Below are 18,238 nucleotides of genomic sequence, written 5' to 3' on the forward strand. Positions count from 1 at the left end.
CAGCTTTGGAATATTGAGCACGCTCATAAAATAAGATATAGATTTCCATCTAGTAACTTTCTACGGAGTCGCGCTGTGAATCGAGCGAGCGTACGAGATAGGGGCGCGCGCGGGCGCGCGGGAGGAAGGAAGAAAAGGGGCTAAGGAGGTAAGAGGGATGTGGATGTATAGGAAAGGAAGGAGGACAGGCACGTGTGGGAGTCAAGACGCCATACGGCATACGAGACACTTACACATCGTGTGCACTTATCAACTTTAGACCTCGGACAAACGCTCGAGCTCTCTTCTCTCTCTCTCTCTCTCTCTCTCTCTCTCTCTCTCTCTCTCTCTCTCTCTCTCTCTCCGCGTGTTCGCGTTTCTCCAAGAGCCTTCGCAATCCACGTATATACATTTTCCTGGCCTACGTGCACGAAATCCTCCCCCCATCGCGAATCACCCAACCAGAATCCCCTCCCGCTTATATTCGCTTTGCCTGCTTACTAATTCTTCTAGAACAGTTTATATCGGCCATTGCGTTTTTTCCATTCCGATCAAGCCGCGAGGATCAAACTAAAAAGTATTTTCTCATGCGTGTTTGCGATGCCAAAACACTTTCAATCGATCGGGATTCCGCAATATTTTCTTTTGTCAACATCAATTCACCATTCGAATCGATCAATTTCCCGAGTGGAATGAAATGAGAGAAAAACCGAGTTGAAAAAGTTTGTTATCGAAGATTTAACGAGATTTTGTGGCGTTTACTCGGTTCAATACTATTTTTTAAGCTTCGTGTACAAATTTAATATTCTCACTCTCAACGTATGCAGTTCGTAGATGCGCGATAAATTTGGGAAAAACCGAATGCGCATCTGAAAAACTGACGGAAAATCAATATTGCAGTGAACCTATTAAACTTTCAAGATATCGGAACAGGAGAAGTGGAGAATTTTGTCCAGTCGAGGCTAGTGTTTGAGACAAATTATACGAGAGTGGAAATCATAAAAATTTAGCCGAAGATTCTCCTCTCGAGTTTTGCTCCTCGGGCTCGAGTCTTTCCCAAGTGTTCTCTATACATTTTCCCTTTTCCTTCGCCCTTCCATTCTTTCTTACTTCTCTCTTTCTCTCTTTTTTTTTCCTCGAGCGTCGAGCGCAGGACATTCATTCTGAGACATTAATTTTTACCCCTTTCGCGAGAATCGTTCTCTCTTAAGAGGAGACGGGGCTGTTGGAAAGGGGTGAGTGGACTGCCTGGGCAGAAAATACCGTTTCTGCCTAATGACCCGAGTGTACCCATCTCGTACAACATTTCTTTTTATGAGATTAAAAAAAAAAAAAAAAAAAAAGAAAGAAAAAAGAAACGAGCTATGAAAAAGCTGCGACGAAAAGCCCGTTAAGTGGTGAGAATTGTCGTCATCTGGATTAAGAATACTAACATACATTATACAATTTAGTAAGCTATTTTTCTGCCACAAATTGCATAGATTTCCTTGCCCGAAAATTGCCCCCGCGAGCTGGTAAAATTCGTCACATTTGTTCTCTGATTTCTTTCCAAATAAATCAAGAACGAGTCTGACGTGAGTAACAACTTTTGAAACTCGAAATCGATTTTAATGGAGCGTTAAAAAATAGTACTTGATCCCGGTAGTATCTTTGGAAGGCTCCCGTATTCTAGTTTTATCATTATTCGAGGAGGAGCTACGACAACGCGGTCTGTTAAAAACAACTTTCGTTCGCCCCTCTCCGTTGGTTTCTCTTAACGTAAATACTTCGTTGTCTTTCATTATGCACCGAAGCGTCTTCAACCACTAGCTCTGACCAGAACGATGGCGAGTTTCCTGCCCCTTTTTCTCTCTCTTATATTTTTTATTATGATTCCTCATCTTTTACGATCCGTTAGAGGCTTTTGCGCACTTCTTTTACGCTACATTTTATGCGTCTCGTCTCTACATCGTTGAGAAAACGACAAAAACCTTTTTCCCTGCCACGGTTAAGTTCCTCCTCGATGCGGTGTGAATGATTAAAAGGCAGTTTTTACTTGTTTATGAGGTGCGGACGCGGTGACTCTGATCGATTGTCTGCAGTGTTTTCTTTCGTTTATTCGTACATCCGAGGCTAAAAGGATTTCGAAAATGACATTTTTTCGAATGACAGTAAATACTGATCCATTTTTTTTTTTGAGGCTCGTTTTTCATTGCAAACTCAGCTATTTTCACATCAAATTGTGCGTAGTGGGCTCAGTATTCATCATTTTTATAAAACCCCCTTCGAAATCATCTCTTCGGCAAGCTGAAATGATTTACTCGTTCGCATTTCACCGTCCCGTTTTGTTTCGAAGTAACATAAATATTTCAATTTTATTTGCGAAACACGCTTGGATGTTTACGAGTCGCTCTCTCGTTGCGTTGACGAGAACGAAAATTGAGGGGACGCAATCATTTTCCCGTCCGTCATCGAGCCCCGCCACCTTCCCCCGGACCCCGGCATGCAGGGGACGCTAAAATTGCGTCAGCAAATCGATCGTCTCGATATTAAGAGGGAATGACAAAATGAAGGAAAAAAAATGATGAAACAATTTCCGCAAATTCGAGACACGATATTACGAAAATGATTGCTTGCTGAACATTGCGCCATCATTTTTATACATTTAGGTAGACACGATATCAGTTTAGGAATGATGTACAACTCCATTTGAAAAGGCTTGAATATGAAAATATGAAAATTCTCAAAAACCTTCCCTTAGAAATGTTGGCTGCACTACAAATTCACAACTCTTGCTTCCCATTAACGATTTTCTGAAAAAAAATGTTAAAATCATTCAAAATTTGCTCGAATTGTCATCAGAGCCCTTGTGCACTGTCTCCGTGTTGTAAAGTGTCTGCGAAAAACTATAATTTCATGGTAATGGATGCTTGACAATCGTGAGCTGATTAATCCATTAATATTATCGTGTGGGAATCTCGTTTGAAGAGTCAATTCAGTACGAGTCTCCGTGTGGACGATAAAACACGTGGGAAAGCTGTCAAATACAAGTTTTTTAAAACGGATCAGACCGAAGAGGGTGGAGGAGAGATGAAAAAGGATGCAGCACATCTGAGTCCTCGTGAAAAAAGCGACGGAGGAAGGAGGCCCGAAAAGTTTTGGATGACCGATGAAAGTGAACAGTTCATCGCCCTCAGGGTGCCACAAAAATCGCCCTCGCTCTCTCGCTTTTTCTCTCTAACATATACACACGTGGTTACGAGACAGGAGGAAACAAAGTTCGTGTGTATTTGTGCTGTACCGTTTGGAACGATCAGTAGGGAAAGGGTTAGAAACCCCGCGGTCGATGACCTCACTCCCTCGGTGTGGGTCGCCATCAGCGTATCCTCCCTCGCATCCCTTTCCCCGTTCAAAAAGCTGCACCAGGCTTGGATCGAGGCTGTTGAGCGCGTGTGTAACGTATTTGGGATTCGGCGACTGAAGAGAAGAACTGAGCGAGAAGAAACGCTGAAAAAAGGACCTAATGAGGATGAGGAAAGAAACTAAAAAAGGAATGATGCGAGAGGAGGTTAGGCCTGTTTCTGAAGCAGGTGGGAAGGCTAAACGAGAAGGAAGAAAGGGCAGCATATGTCAGAGTCGGGTTCCACCCGCGCAGCGTAACACGTTTTTTTTACTTTTACGTCTTTTTTCCATTGACGATACGAGCGTAACGCCTTCGGGTCTCCGAGCGATGCACCGGGCCAATCTCCATCGAATCTACGATTTTTTTGGCTCCCGTAGGACTCTCGCTCTAGCCCGAGATTTTTGAAAGTTCATTGACCGCGCGATCATTCCCCCATCATCGACCTCGCCCGAGGAATCTTGAAAACGGTGCTTCAACAGATTTCCCCCGCGTCGGTCATCGACCTTTCGGAAGCGCGACCCCTGCGAGCGCATTTTCAATGTTTTTATCAATCCTGAAAAATCATTGGCTGCTATAGCCTCTGGGAGGGAGCGCGCTCCGTGGAATCCGAAATGTTTCATGATGCATACTTCGCGCACACGCGCGTCTATCGTTCATCGCGGAATTTCGAAACGCAATTTGCACCGGGCGGGAACCGGTGGGGTGAACGCGAGAAAGAGAGATGGGTACACACAGCTTTTTTTCATTTTATCGCAATTCATCAAAATTTTCAATGATCCCGGCTGGCTTGCTCGGGGACCGAGCGGAATTTTCGATGAAATTTCCCACGAGCTATTCGCAAAGGGGAGACTTCGCTGGGGCTTTCGACTCGCTGAATTCTCATGCTCTCACCAACTGATGATGACTGCCAACGTATATGTATGCTCACGCACGTACACACACATACGTGCATCTATACATAAAACTATGTAGACCAATACATAGCTCCACGTGTTCTTGCCACCGAACCCACATCCAAAACTCGTATGTAACACATACACACACACACACACACAGTGAGACAGGCTCAGTGAAATTTCGCACATAGAGAGAGAGAGAGAGAGAGAGGTTCGAGCAAACCAGGGGGGTAGAAATCATTAAATGGGCGTGGCGAACCCGTGGTTGCCCGGATGACGGTCACGTGAACCAAGATGGCCGACCGATTGTACACAGGGTTCTTCACATCCTCGCCCCTCTCCCATTTTCTCTCTCTCTCTCTCTCTTACTCTCTTTCACTCGCCATCCTCGTGCAAACCTTCTCACTCGCTCACCCAAACCCTTCGCAGCTCACTCGCTCTCTTGCACACTCTGCAACAGTCATTCGTTATCGGCCATTTTATTTTAATGATTTTCATGCATGCGTGAAACGCCTTGCTGGCGCTGCTGCAACGCTCTTGCATGCATGATACACATAGAATATATATATAACGCTTTAGAACGGGGGAGGGTCGCACGGATCCAGTGAAAAGAGGGTTAGAGAGCTACACCGAAGCAACCGAATAGAGAGCGAGAAGGCGAGAAATGGTATGCGTGCCTCGTTACCATCCTCCACGACTGGCTTTGGCCAGTCTTTCCAAACGCTTCCATGCAAGAGTGCTTTTCGAATGTGCTAGATGATGATGATGATGATGATGATGATGATGATGATGATAATGATGATGACGATGGAGGTTCGAACCGGAGTTCCAGAGGAAACGAGAAAGAACGAATATGTCTCACCTCCGATACATTCACATTCGAAATGCCCACTCACCAATACTCCTTATCATAATATACACTTATATTTATTGCGTTAAACAATTAAACGAGCAAATTATGCTAATGTTATTGCAACCGTTAACAGGAAATGTCGATATGACACATTACAGAACGTGGAAAGTTACTCGTATTATCGACGCACGAGTTACGAAACGTTCCCAAATCATCAGAAATGGCTGTTCGATTTTTTCATTCTTCGGAGCCTCTTAAAAAATGACGTCATTAAAACTCTTCGTTTTTATCTCATTCTTCTAAATTTATTTTCTCCAATAAATCCGCCATGTCAATGGCGCGGCTTTACAATTCAAAACCCATCGATGCTATCGAATGATATTTCGAAGAGGAAAATCGTCAGATTTTCTAGAGCCAGTAATCTTGGAAAGCAAGTCGATCAAACCACGACATCGACGGTCTTGTGTACCCAATCCGTCGTCATGGGATTCGCCTCGTGAATTCCCGAATGGCAAGAGTCACTAACGCCGACAGGGAGGGTTCAAAAAAGTTGGCAAAGCTGGTTTACAAAAGATCGCGAAGAGTCCTAAGTTTATGAAAGCCCTCGGGACTTCTTGTACCAAGCACAAGCCAGGTGACGTCGACTACAATTCGTGCCGATATTTTTCCCTTCTTTTATACGGTACCGTAGAATCGAGCAGTCTCAGAATCACCCTGAAGCACAAAATCCTGGTCCACTTGCTTTTCTTGTGGATTTTCGCACATGTGAAAAGCGTACGTGCACAGAAAAAAAATTGTTGTTGATTCAATAGCAATCGATGTTCTTGAAAGAGTTTTCATGAATCTGCAGTTTGTTCTAAAATTATTTTATTCGTTTAATAATTTTTAACCTTGTCATGACCGTATATTTCATCAGCACCCCGTGTAATACCATGTTTCGTTGTTCCAATTACTTCTTTTTCTCAGTCAGTGTAGAATCGAAAGAACGAAAGGCACGACAAACATTGCCAGCCCACATTCACTCGATCGGTGCGAGGATTCTCGCAGGTTTTTTATCGGCGATCATCAAATTCATCACTATTTAACCTCGGCAAATATTTTCCTCGATATTGGAAAGCTCGAGAAAGAGAGGCGCAGCGGGAGAGCAGGCAGGTTGATAGATATTAAACCCATCGATTCGCTCGCCCGGACGGTTATTTTTTCGAATCCTCCGTACGGATTGCAAAACAGCCAGACTCCCGGGATAGAACGAAGAGGGCGCTCGGGCTGGGCACAGGATAGGGGAGGATTCGGAAATGGGGGAGGGGTGATCGAGAATTCTGGTAGATTTTGTATCGGAAGAGAAATAGAGAATTATAAACTGCCAATGCACACACGAGGGGGAGGACTCGGACGGGGGAAATATTTTGGTAAAGGGACGCGGCCGGCAAGAGGGGTGCAGAAACAAGAATGGGTGGTACTCGGAAACTCTCGACGGGGTTAAATTGCTTCGGAATCATGAAACTACGCGAGTTTCGGGGTAAAGCCTCCGGACGACGCACCGTATACTCGTATACCAAAGAGAAGCCCGCTCTCTCGCGTCTGCGTATGAGTGCGTGGCAATTTAATGATTTTCAGTGCGGAATTTCGATGACGCCACGAGGTGGCGAGGCGCAGGGTACGGTATCAAGGGTTTGAGGGCTCCGGCTCGCGAAGAATGAAATGGCTAAAGGGGGAAGGGTTGTATGCAACGAGATTGTCTGTCCGAGCACCGATATGGGTCCGTGTTTTTGGAATTCTATGGCGATTCTCTCTCCAATAATCCACCGTCATTTCTCAAGCCCGCATCGCTATTGACGTTTCCCCCCTTTAAATATTAATATCAACAATACCGTTTATTATTTACCGAAGAAATTTCCATCCTGATGGAACATTTTTGCAGGAGCCCTTCGGCCATCGATATTTCCAATTGTTTGCGAAATTAAATCATTCAAAATTATACATTTTGCATTCGTTAAATTATAGGAGTGCGTTATTAAAGTTCGAAATATTCGACAGCGTCGATTCGATGTGAACACGCGTTCGAATAAAAACATTCCAATTACTCCGCGTTTGACTCCGTTTTTACAGCCATTGGACCCGAGGCTCGAATTCTTCTAGCATTCTTCAAACAATCCCCGAGCCGAATTAATCTTTTACAAATTTCTGTAACACAAAAATACAACAATTGGAAACTAACTCGCAAGAAGTTCGTTTTTTTTCCGTCCGAAAATCCAAGTCCACGAGTTACTCGAATCTCTAATCCTCGTTTCTCCCACTCTGTCCAGATTCTTCAAAAAAATCACTGTAAATAGGTTTTCGAAGAATTCCAGCCCTCATTTAATCCCCAACTGTTTGATATTGGAGCGGCTATTTAAAAAAGCCGTGTTCTGTGATGCACCGTTGAATTCGCCGTCGTGTATGGAGCGGTTGCACCGGTTTGTTGGGTGTTGCGGCTCGGTGGGAGTCATAGGACGTAAATTTTCTAGCTGTGCGTTCATTTGTTCGCGTACGTACGCGGCCAAACGAAACTCAAATGCATTATACATGGATTGCAGGGGACATTAATTTTCTGGCGTGGACGTGTAGTGGGGTATAGCGTGAGGGGCAACTCGAGAGAGAAAAAGAGAAAGTTAGAGCGAAAGAGAGTGAGTGAGGGCTGTAAGGGGCGAAAGGAAAGGGGTTGGAGGACGAGGGGTAATAGTTTAGGCTCCGGTGGCGCACGGAGGTGTGCGGAGCCTCGCGATTTTGCTGCAAGTGAAAGCGAGATGTGAAGAGCTTGGAGGGTATATGTTGTTGCATCGATATATATTTACATACATATGTATACAGACGTATTGATAAAAGCGTGGGGGTTGAAAAGGAGGGGTGAAGCGAGCGCAAGCCTCGAAAGCGAGAGGGTTCGAATGGTTAAAGAGGGTTGTAGATTCAACAGCGTGCGGGACTGAGAGAGAAAGAGGCGCGTGTAAACCGAGCGAAGGGGATGAAAATGGCGCGGGGGTTGAAGCGAGGGAACGAGGCTGATCCGGTGGACACTGTCCCTTGCGCAGCCGAGTACGTGCAATCTCCCTTCCTCTCGTTCCTCCCAAGCTCTCTCTCACTCTCTCCTTTAGCGAACCACCCATCCGCTGAAGCCCGAACGACCCGGTGATCCTAGCACCAACCTATGTCCTCCGCACCCTTTTCATCCACCCTCACACGTGAACCGCACACCGCACACACTCTCGTAGCAATCGGTGCTCAGAGATTTGTACACTCGTGTTGCCTCCACATGCGCTCGGCTTCCTGGTGACTTTCCAACTTTTTCCTTCCAACCCCCACGGAGATTTTGATGAGCGCAACGGCGATGCTGCTGCTCGCTCATACGATGCGCTTGCTCTTTTTTTATCGCCTGCACGTAGGAACGCTCATTTTTTCTCACGCGCGGTGAAATCACCGCGGAAACATAGACGCGTGGATCTCCACGGCGGGGAGAAACCGGCGCTGAACGCTCCGCTGTTTATGGAGCCACGAAATTCTGGATTGTCTCGTCGATTTTTTTTTTCAAACATCGAATTACAGCGAATTTGCCTCGCTCCACAGACAAAGATTCACACCGAATTTCTCATCCGAACAATTTTATTTACGCCCCAACTCGAAGTTGTTCTTTCTCTCAATTGCTATCACTCACGACTACGAACTAAATCGATGCAATTCCCCTGGATATTCGAAAAAACGATTATACTGTTTTTTTAATGATACGTGCAATGAAGGATAATTGAAAAATAATTGCATCCCATTGGCCGGGGAGCGATTACCCTCTGAATAAAAAACACTCGAACGTGAATTATCCTTGAAAAAGTTTGCTTCGCGGAAACGAAGCCCCGTGTTCGGTACTTTCGTTCGCTACATCACACGGGGATTAATGTTTAAAGGGTGCAATTAAGTATCAAAGGGAAATGGACTTTGAGAAATAACAAAAGGTGAAAGACACTTCGGTCAATCAACCACGTGGCAAACGACACCCTTCGACGTACAAACAGAATACTTTTACTCTCCTAACCTAGGGCATTAATACGATTTTAATTGCAATCGAGAAAGAATAACGGGAAAATTGCTTTCTTCCCGGTTCGAGGAATTATGAAAATTCGGTGTTCAGGCTGTTTGTCGAAGGGAAATGTATAATCATTCTTTTTCGATGGAATAAAATTTTAAAAACAGTCTTCCACGATCCTCGCTTCGAGTTCGAACCACATGAAGCCAAAAAAACTCCCCAGCCAATAATCTTTTTACGACGGTTCCGTGTGAGCCAACCGGAAAAAAATGGAGCATAAAATATTTGGAGTAAACCGCGCTGCGAGCCTTATTGCCTCGGTTCAATCATCGATCCAACAATATTTTACGCGGGTTCGAAGATTTGAGGTTATAATTCAACTGCGTCTCAGTCCCAGGTGAAATCGCCTCGAGCCATCTCGTAATCTAATAATTCAGGAATCCCGGAAATATCGCCTTTCCAGGCTATCCAATAAAAGCATGCAAAGCATTGAGCCAAGAACGCTGCGATGAGAAAGAAACTTGAAGATAAAAAACGTAAATCAAACGATCCGGAGGGAAGAGAGCGACCGGGTATCGAAAGATTTCTTTTTTTTTCTCATCCCTTTCGGGAGCACAAAAATATTCAATTAGAGGAAGCGAATTGAATAAAATATGAGCTGTTGGTTCGGCGGGATGGAAAAAAGAAGGGAAAACAGCAGAATATTGAAACATCACACAGGAACCTGTTGCAATATTTTTATCTCTGAACATTCTCAATAAAAATGTAACCAACTTTTCAGTCGCCTCGGAATTTTCGATAAACTTCCCAATTCATTTTCAAGCGAATATTTTTTTCTCAATTATCATTTGATCGATCGACCATCAATTACAGTCCAACGACCCCGACACATCGAGCCCTCCGCAGGAGATTCTCGTCCGGTCCTATAATCGAACCCTTTTTTCAAACTGGGCCTACCTTTTTTCGTTCCAGGTGAACGACCGTACAAGTGCCACCTACCCGAGTGCGGGCGTGCCTTCATCCAGCTGTCGAATCTCCAACAACACCTGAGAAACCACGACGCGCAGGTGGAAAGGGCGAAGAATCGTCCATTCCACTGCAATATATGTGGCAAGGGTTTCGCCACGGAATCCAGCCTCCGGACCCACACGTCGAAGGTCAGTCATGTATGTACCAGAAACAAAAAATCCGACGTCCGAAAATTTCACACTTTTTTCTCACTCTCTCTCTCTCTCTCTTTCTATTTCTTTCTTTCTCTCTATTTATCTCTCTCACTCTCTTTCTATCGTCTGTCCATTGTCAGAAAATACGAAAACAATGAATTAACTAAGACAAATGAGAATGTTAAGAGCGCAAATAAACAGAAAAAGATGTAAAAAGACAGCGAGTTAAGCTCACTCTCTGGGCCATTAACAAAATCCTTTTTTTCATGGCACATGTGAAAATACCATTCCTGTTAATGAAAATCATGCTATTCGCTCGTAACGTAGAAGCAATTAATTGTCGAAGAGACGGCGCACGCGGTGGTGGCTCACGCTTTATCAGTTTTCGCGCGATCTTTCGCCTCTTGGATGTCCCCGAAATATTTTTTTCGTCCTACAAACCGTCGACTATATTTCTCGAATTCTCAACGCTTGTATTCGTCCCTTTCACATACCTCGAAACGATCGATATCTCGGTATAATCCACCGTCGAATCGAGCGATAATATTAGGAGGTGAATTGTTTCGAGCAATCAGCGCACACGAGCACCGAATCGTTCCAAGGAATTCGATAATCCAACCGACGAAACTTTGCCCATCGGAGTGTAGTCTCCCGAGGAAATAATGGAGCGCATCATTTTTCGAAGGATGAAAAAACTTTACGAACAGTTCGATGAAATAATATTGCAAATGCAGACTCGATGGCGGGGGAGTCGAGGAGGCACTTGGCAAAGAAGCAGACCGATGAGGGAGAAAGAAAAAGGGAGAAAAGGTGCGATCGAGCGAGACTTTCGTTCACACTCTAAAAAGTCGCGGAAACTCTGATTTGAAAATGTGCTCGAAAAGAGGGATCAATGAGAAGAGACGCGACGCACAGAACGAATCGGCGGAGAGAAAGGGGGAAAAAATGAAGAAAAAAGTGGATATAAGATTATAGAGAAGATGCCCGAGGGCTACGGCGTAATCAAATTCACCCCTCGAACAATAGCGATGCAACGAACTCTCCGACCTCTCGCTGCTCTTTCTCTCAACGCGAAGAAATCTTGTATCGAATACACGGGGCCTGGGATTTGGTCGTAGGGTTCGTTTATTTTTTGCTCCGACGTACGATGAAGACGGAAGCTATACATTGCTATGCATAAAATATCTATACATTATCGTGAAACGATGGTGAAGTTGTGTGAACAGAAAAATGTTGAACCCTTTCACCTCGCGGAGATGAGAGCACATGTTGGAAGTGTGTGCGTGTGCGTGTGTGTGTGTGTGAGAGAGAGAGAGAGAGAGAGAAGAAAAGAAAAAAACGTGGGAAGACATCTGTCGAGTTTTGTTTCATTTCGGTGCTGCTTGCTCGTTCGCTCTTTCCCTTTCTTTTCTCTTGGCCCGCGTCTATTTTTCTTCCCACTTTCTCCTCTCTCAATCTTCTTACTCATCGTTCATCGTTTTTTTCTCCCATTTATATTTCTTTCTCTCCGTTTCTGACTACCGGTGTAATTAAAACACTCGGAAGTGAAATCAGAGTACCCTGAACTGAGCCGGGTACGTTAGAGAGCAGAGCTTCCTTCTCGACAACGACAAAGATGCCCATTTTAATATACAACGTTGAAAACTAGGTGACCTGTGTAGAGAATCTTGTCAACGATGACGATGGAAAATATCATAAGAAAATGACGGAACAAAACTCACCGGTTCGGGAAACAGCCTACCTTAGTATTATTCTGTCCTTCTCTTTCCATACTCTCTCTCTTTCTCTCCGTGTCAGCTAATCGAATTTTCATATTTCCACGCTTCTGACTTCGCAAATAAGATTTCATGGAAAATGAATTGTTTTCCTCCAACTTTGTAGATCATCCGCTAAGAATATCGTGAAAGAAGAACATTCCTTTCCGTCGTTTTTTTCTATTCATTTCCTTTTTTCTAATATTTGTCTTCGAAGAATTGTAAGCTAACGTTCCAGTTGGGTTCATTACAGAGGTGAATAAAAAGTTTGAGCACGTTTGAAAAATTGGTACAACAAAGCAGAGTGACACAAATGGGAATGTCAGACTTGAAAAAGCAGGTTTGATTAAGATGAATTATTGTCGAAAAACTCGTAAACTTGAAACGACCGAGGTAGAGCACAGTCACTTTCATTTTTATTATTCCTCGACACAAGACAATAAAAAAAAAAAAAAAAAGAAAAAAAGAAAAACAAATCATAATTATTATCATCGCCCGGAGAATAAGGGTGGAAAAGTAGTCTTGAGTAGAGTGCTCGAGCATAAAGGAAAGAGTTGTGAGAGACCAGCAACTAAAAAGTAGTTGGCGTGCCCGGGGAACGTTATAAACCGTACAAGAAAGACGAATACGATGCGGGAATAGGATTGAAGAAAGTACGAGACTACAATATTATAATAGGAAAGAAAAGGGTTGAAGGGGTGTGCGGGGATGGGGTTAAAAAGGATTCGTGTTCTACGCGTGTCGTGCCCCATAAAAGAAGCTTTGGTTTGAGCTCTTTTTGTCGATCGATCGTCGCACACCGGACCCTCTGTCGCTTTTCTCATATTCGAAGAGAATTGAGGAGCTTTTTGCTTCCCAACGTGTGGGCGGTTGGACGGAAAACAAAAAGGATGAAATAAATAGGACGCAAATTGTTAAAACTTGGAGGAAAAAGTATCACGGGGATCGGAGCTGAAAATAAAAAATTCGTCGGCTGGTAAATCGCTCAAAACTCGTTGGGATCCTTGATGAAGATGTCCTTGTATCACTTTAAACCCTCAGCTTCAGTTTTAATTGCCAGCAACGCTGCGACACTGTTTTCTCCCTGTAGCGTGAACCTTCTGGATAAAAACTCGTTAGACAGCGAAATTTATTTTCTGGTTTGGCACCCCCGACGTTTTTTCTTTCTGCTCTGTTTTCAACCCCTTGTCGTCTCGCTCACCGCGACTTCTGGCCTCGCCGTCCCCGAATGAGGAGCATCCACTGATTGCGAAGCCGGCAAATCCGCGCGTGCGATCGTCGCACTAGCCCAGAAATTAATATCATTTTTCCCCCGGCGGAAGACCAAGTTACTCAAATTCCCTATACTTTTTTCTCGATCATTTGGAACAAGCTACTAACATCGTTTAATAACTAAACTCGTGTTCCCTAATCGTAAGGGTGAACGACACAAAAACGAGAGCTCATCCCTCTCGTCGAGCGTTTTATTATTTATTTTATTTCGAGGCAACGATGAGCTCGCTCGTAGAAAATTTATCGCGACGATTTCACAGCGGAGTTTATTGTAGCCAGTAAATTTCAATCGAATATTGAACGAACTACTTTTATATTAACATTATTCGGTCAAATGCTCTTCGAGTATTTATTCGATGAGAAAAAAGTTCTTTTGTGCCACGAAGCTCGAGGGGCGAACGAAAATATTCGTGACTATGAGCGATGAAATATTTTTTTCGAAATTTCTTCCAAATATTTCCACTCCACGTGAGAAAAAAACGAGCGAAATGTCAATAAGAATCAACCATCTTGTTTGTAAAGCGACATCGAGTCGAAGACGCGAACTTTATTTTATTCCGACACACCCCACGTGCCCACATTTTTTTTTAGCTCCACCCCACAGTTTACGTGTGGCTTGGATTTTTTTCGTGCGTGTCACCCCTCGCTCAAGAGAGGAAAAAATCCACCCCTATGATCGTCGAAGAGTGATAAAACGAAATCATTCCACAGTTCGAATCCACCCAGTGGGATAGCCACCCTTTTTCCTCTCTCGATCCCCCATCCAGTCTGTATTGTCACAATTCTGGGCGCGACCCCAGTTCTACCCCTTTTTTTATGCACACTTTCTCCAATGTCGATTCTACTGCTTCCAATTTTTTTCTCATTCGCTATTGAATTAGGACTTTTTTTCCATAAGCTTTTATGCAAACGCACATGAGTGTGAAGTGTGAACTGCGCGTGGAAATTTTGAATCTTGTACGAGTATTGGCAAAACAAGTTCATGAATAAAGGGGGCTTTAGAGTCGGTTCATTTGCTTCGATTCGAATCTACCACGTCTGCCGGTGCTTTTTTCTACACCATTTTTTTCCTCACAACTTTTTTAACTGCGCAAAGGACGCCTGCAACGAAAAATCAGAACGTGTATCCCTTTAAATCCGGGGATTACAATGAAAAACGTGTTTATCCAGAGAGAGAGAGAGAGAGAGTCGAGCGGTAAGAGCTTCATTGAAATCCAACTGTATTCCGTTGCATTGGGAACCCATTCGAATTCTATCGAGACATGATTCCTGCAAGAACAAACGGAAAGAAAAAAGTAGAATAAAAATACGACGGACGGTTGAATCGATGCGATTTGTGAGTAAATTTACGAGGAGCACGCTTAAAAGGGCCTCGGCTAATCGAGAAGTCTGCGCTATTTTATTTTATCCCGATTTTTGATGTTTTTGGGCTGCAAGGAATAAATAGCCCAGGCCTTCAGAGTTTGGCGTGCGGATTATGTATACACAAAGGTATCAATGCCCTGAGGGTTACTGCGCGCTCCTCCGATACTCCGAAGCTTCGGATAGGGCTCCGCCGAAGCGAAGAGAAGAATATCGAAGAAAATACGAGAGAAAGATTTGACGGGCGATCACGGCTAGTGGAAATGGCGAAAAAGGATATAAATAAGAGAAAATGAGGGGAAAGAAAAGAGGAAAAGAAAACCTCGCGGGCTGTACTGCAGCCACGGTGTGGAGAGAGCGAAAAGGAAGGAAGGGGGTAAACCGCGATGCTCGTGTATGTGTACCAATGTGTGCACGGATTGCACAGAGCAAACCGAGCAGTAGCCCGGGCGAAGGTTGTCTGCCCGTGAGTCTCGTGGCCTCGAGTTAACAGAAGTGGGGAAAAAAAGAGAATAACGAAGAAACTGCAAGAAAGAGACTGAAAAGAACGAGCCCAGCCAACTAAAAAGTAAGTACGGAGGAGTAAGAAAAAAAAACAAGCTACGATGTAAGGGGAGCTGAAGAATTGACTACAATTCGCGTCAGGCCTTGAAAGCAAAACTCTTCTCAATTGTGTGCTCGGATAGAAAGTGAGAGGTCAAGGTATTTTCATCGATATTCTTCGGGTATTTTTATTGCCTAACGAAACACTATCGAAAAATAACTTTGCTTCGAGGATCGATTCGTTATTTGGAAGCTTCAACGATCGACAAAAATAAACGTAAAAAAGCCTCTTCCAATCTCAAATGTGTTTCTCGGTGCGCGAACGCAAAAAGAAAGAGCAATGACGAAACTCCGTTCTCACCTCGAAATTCATTTCGAGCGAGTGACATCATTTGAGAAGGGCGTGTACGGACGTTGTAAGTTTTTCGTGTGTTGACCCCGATTCCCCGGGTCCCAAAAGCCGAAAGCCTTGCGCCTCCGTCGGGCACAAGCTTCGGGGTCACACTTCCACTTTCCCTTGTCCCTGCCCGTTCTTCATCGCTTTCCCATCGGAACCGCGGATAGAATCCTTGGGATCGTCACGTGGCGGGGGCTCGTTGCTCAACTGTGACTTGGTTCGGTGCCAACAACGCGACGTACTCGTCGTTGCATCCTTCGGAAACGGGGCTCAGAGCAACGGGAATAATCCCAAGAGTCTCGTAACAGAGTAATCACAAGAATATCGCAAAATCTCGATTGGAACGAATCACGATGAAAGAGTCTAAAACAATATGGCTGATGAGGAGGAAACGAGGGGGGAAATGGGAGCTCTCCTTGGCTGCAGAAGCTTCGGCTCTTCGTCGCGGTGTCACGCATCGCTACGCACTCGCTCACACCCACTTCCTTTTTACGCCACTCCCCAGGTTTTCCCTTTTGTAGCCAGCGGCTCCGCGTGTCCGGGGCGGAGGGGGGTCGAGAGGAAATCGTTTTGTGCGCGATGCCTCGGGACTTTGAAGGCTCGCGGAAGTACGAGGCCAGAAGTCATAGGGGTTGAAAGAGAGCGAGGAAGGGTTCTCTCCGATTTGTTCGGAAGCCTCGTGAGACGTGCAAGAGGCTCACGAGATCCCCCAGGTATGGAGTGCGGAGGAGCGAACACACATGCACACATTTGCTAGAGCACAACCGAGTATATTGGAAGCGATCAACTCGGCTCCTTCCCTCTCGTGAGTTCGATATTGATCCCGTAGTGAGAATTGTCCTAGCAATGATGCGATGACTCCTGCGAAAAGCAAACGTGCCTGACGCGAGAGCAAGTCCTGGGATTAGGATGCGTGCATCAAGATGTCGCTGCTGTTTTGTCCGACGTGGGATTGAAAAGCCGCGGGAAGTTTCCTTGCACCGGTGGACGCAAGGAAACCCGGTCGGTAAATCTTGTTGGAAGTTCGTAGAGAGGCATTCGTTCGCGAATAATGGACACTTGCGGTCACCAAGAATTCTGTATGGAATAATACGAGCCGATGGCACTCCGAGGACTTTTTTCTCGAAGTACAAAACATTCGAAAGATCCTTCGTTTTTGCTCCGACGACAGCCCGCCACCGACTTCCTGCTTAAACGCTGCCGGGCCGCTGATCCGTACAGTGTTTTTTCACGAAGGTTGCTCCTTCATCAAGACTACCGAAGAAAACGATCGTCGGAGGATCTGGCACGGCTCATAGAGGAGAGAACCTGAGTACCGGGCACGCCAGACGTATAGTCACGGTGATGAATCTGGTCACGGAGAGTCATAAAGTTCCCTGGCGAGGCAAGAGTCGCCCACGCGGTTGTTGCAGTGGCGTCGACCGCAGCTTCACCAGCGGCATCCCGCAAGCAACATCATATAAAACAAGCGGGCGCGCACGGAAGAAAGAGCGAAAAAGCGAGATGGCCTGAACGCCCGGCGAAAAGCGTTGGTGAAACTCACACGCGTGCAAAACGGACACCGACGCGGGCACACACACAGCGCGACGAGAGGAAAGAAAAGAAATAAAGGGCATACTCGTCGTTTTTTCCTCTTTTCTTATCCTTTTTTACCTCCTGAGCAGAGCAGCTTTTTCACCTCTTGCTTGGTGCATCTCTTGGTGTACCAAGATGCCGACCAGTCGGAGGAGCCGCGGAGCGAGCGGGAGAGACGGAGCGAGAGAGAGAAAGAGCTCGCGAAGGCGAGGGCGCCCGAGAGCAAAAACCGTCGTCTCAGCGGCAAAAAAGGAAAAGCACAAGGAAGAAACCGGTTTTTTGCAGTTGGGCCAGGTCGGGGCGTCGAACCTTTGCCTAGTATATGTACGAATGTATGTATATGTATATATAGCGAGAGTCCCGCTCTCTTGCCTTGCTCCGGCAGGCTCCGCAAACTCGCTGGCCAAGCGCAAAAGAGCGGATGAACTAAAACCTTCCCTCCGAGAATAACTTGCACGCTCTTCGTCGTCGACGAGAGCACAGAGAGATACTCTTCTCTATCGGCTCTCGCTTTGCGAATAAGAGTGAGCCGAATAGCCGGACGAGAGATAAAGAAAGAATGAAATAACGAGAACGAGAAGAAAAAAAGACGAAGCAGAGGAGGAAGAAGAAGAAGAAGAAGGAGTAGAAGAAGAAGAAGAAGAAGTGAACTCGGAGAGTGTGCAGAGACTCGCTCGTCCCGGGGAGTCTCAACGCTCCGGCGGTTGCCCCAGGTCCGGGAGTCTGCGGCAAATCACGAAGAAGGGGAGAAAGAAAGGGAGATATAAATATAAAGCAAAAAACGAGGCATCGAGAGAAAAAACAACAACACGTAAACGAATGGATAAGAAGTGTTGTAAGGAGGCGAGACCCGGCGGGGGGTTATACAAAAGGGAAAAGATAACAAGGAGAAAAAGAAGCTCGAAAAATATTGCACGCGCGGGCAGGAGGAATGTGTGAGCGGTGAACAAATCCGAAGACGAATCGTACGAGATCCCGAGGAGTGGGGGAAATTGTGAAAGAGAAAAAACA

General features: G+C 45.2%; 1 protein-coding gene across 1 annotated transcript in view; it reads left to right on the forward strand.

The window, feature by feature from the left end:
- dati (datilografo) overlaps positions 1-18,238 on the forward strand; it is a 72,516-nt gene that overhangs the window by 39,852 nt on the left and 14,426 nt on the right. Inside the window, exon 4 of the mRNA XM_043423326.1 lies at positions 10,134-10,327. Coding sequence (XP_043279261.1) covers positions 10,134-10,327 — 194 coding nt within the window. The remainder of the gene's footprint in view (positions 1-10,133; positions 10,328-18,238) is intronic.

Source organism: Venturia canescens, chromosome 7 (genome assembly GCF_019457755.1).
Source record: "Venturia canescens isolate UGA chromosome 7, ASM1945775v1, whole genome shotgun sequence".
In the NCBI taxonomy this organism is placed as follows: domain Eukaryota; kingdom Metazoa; phylum Arthropoda; class Insecta; order Hymenoptera; family Ichneumonidae; genus Venturia; species Venturia canescens.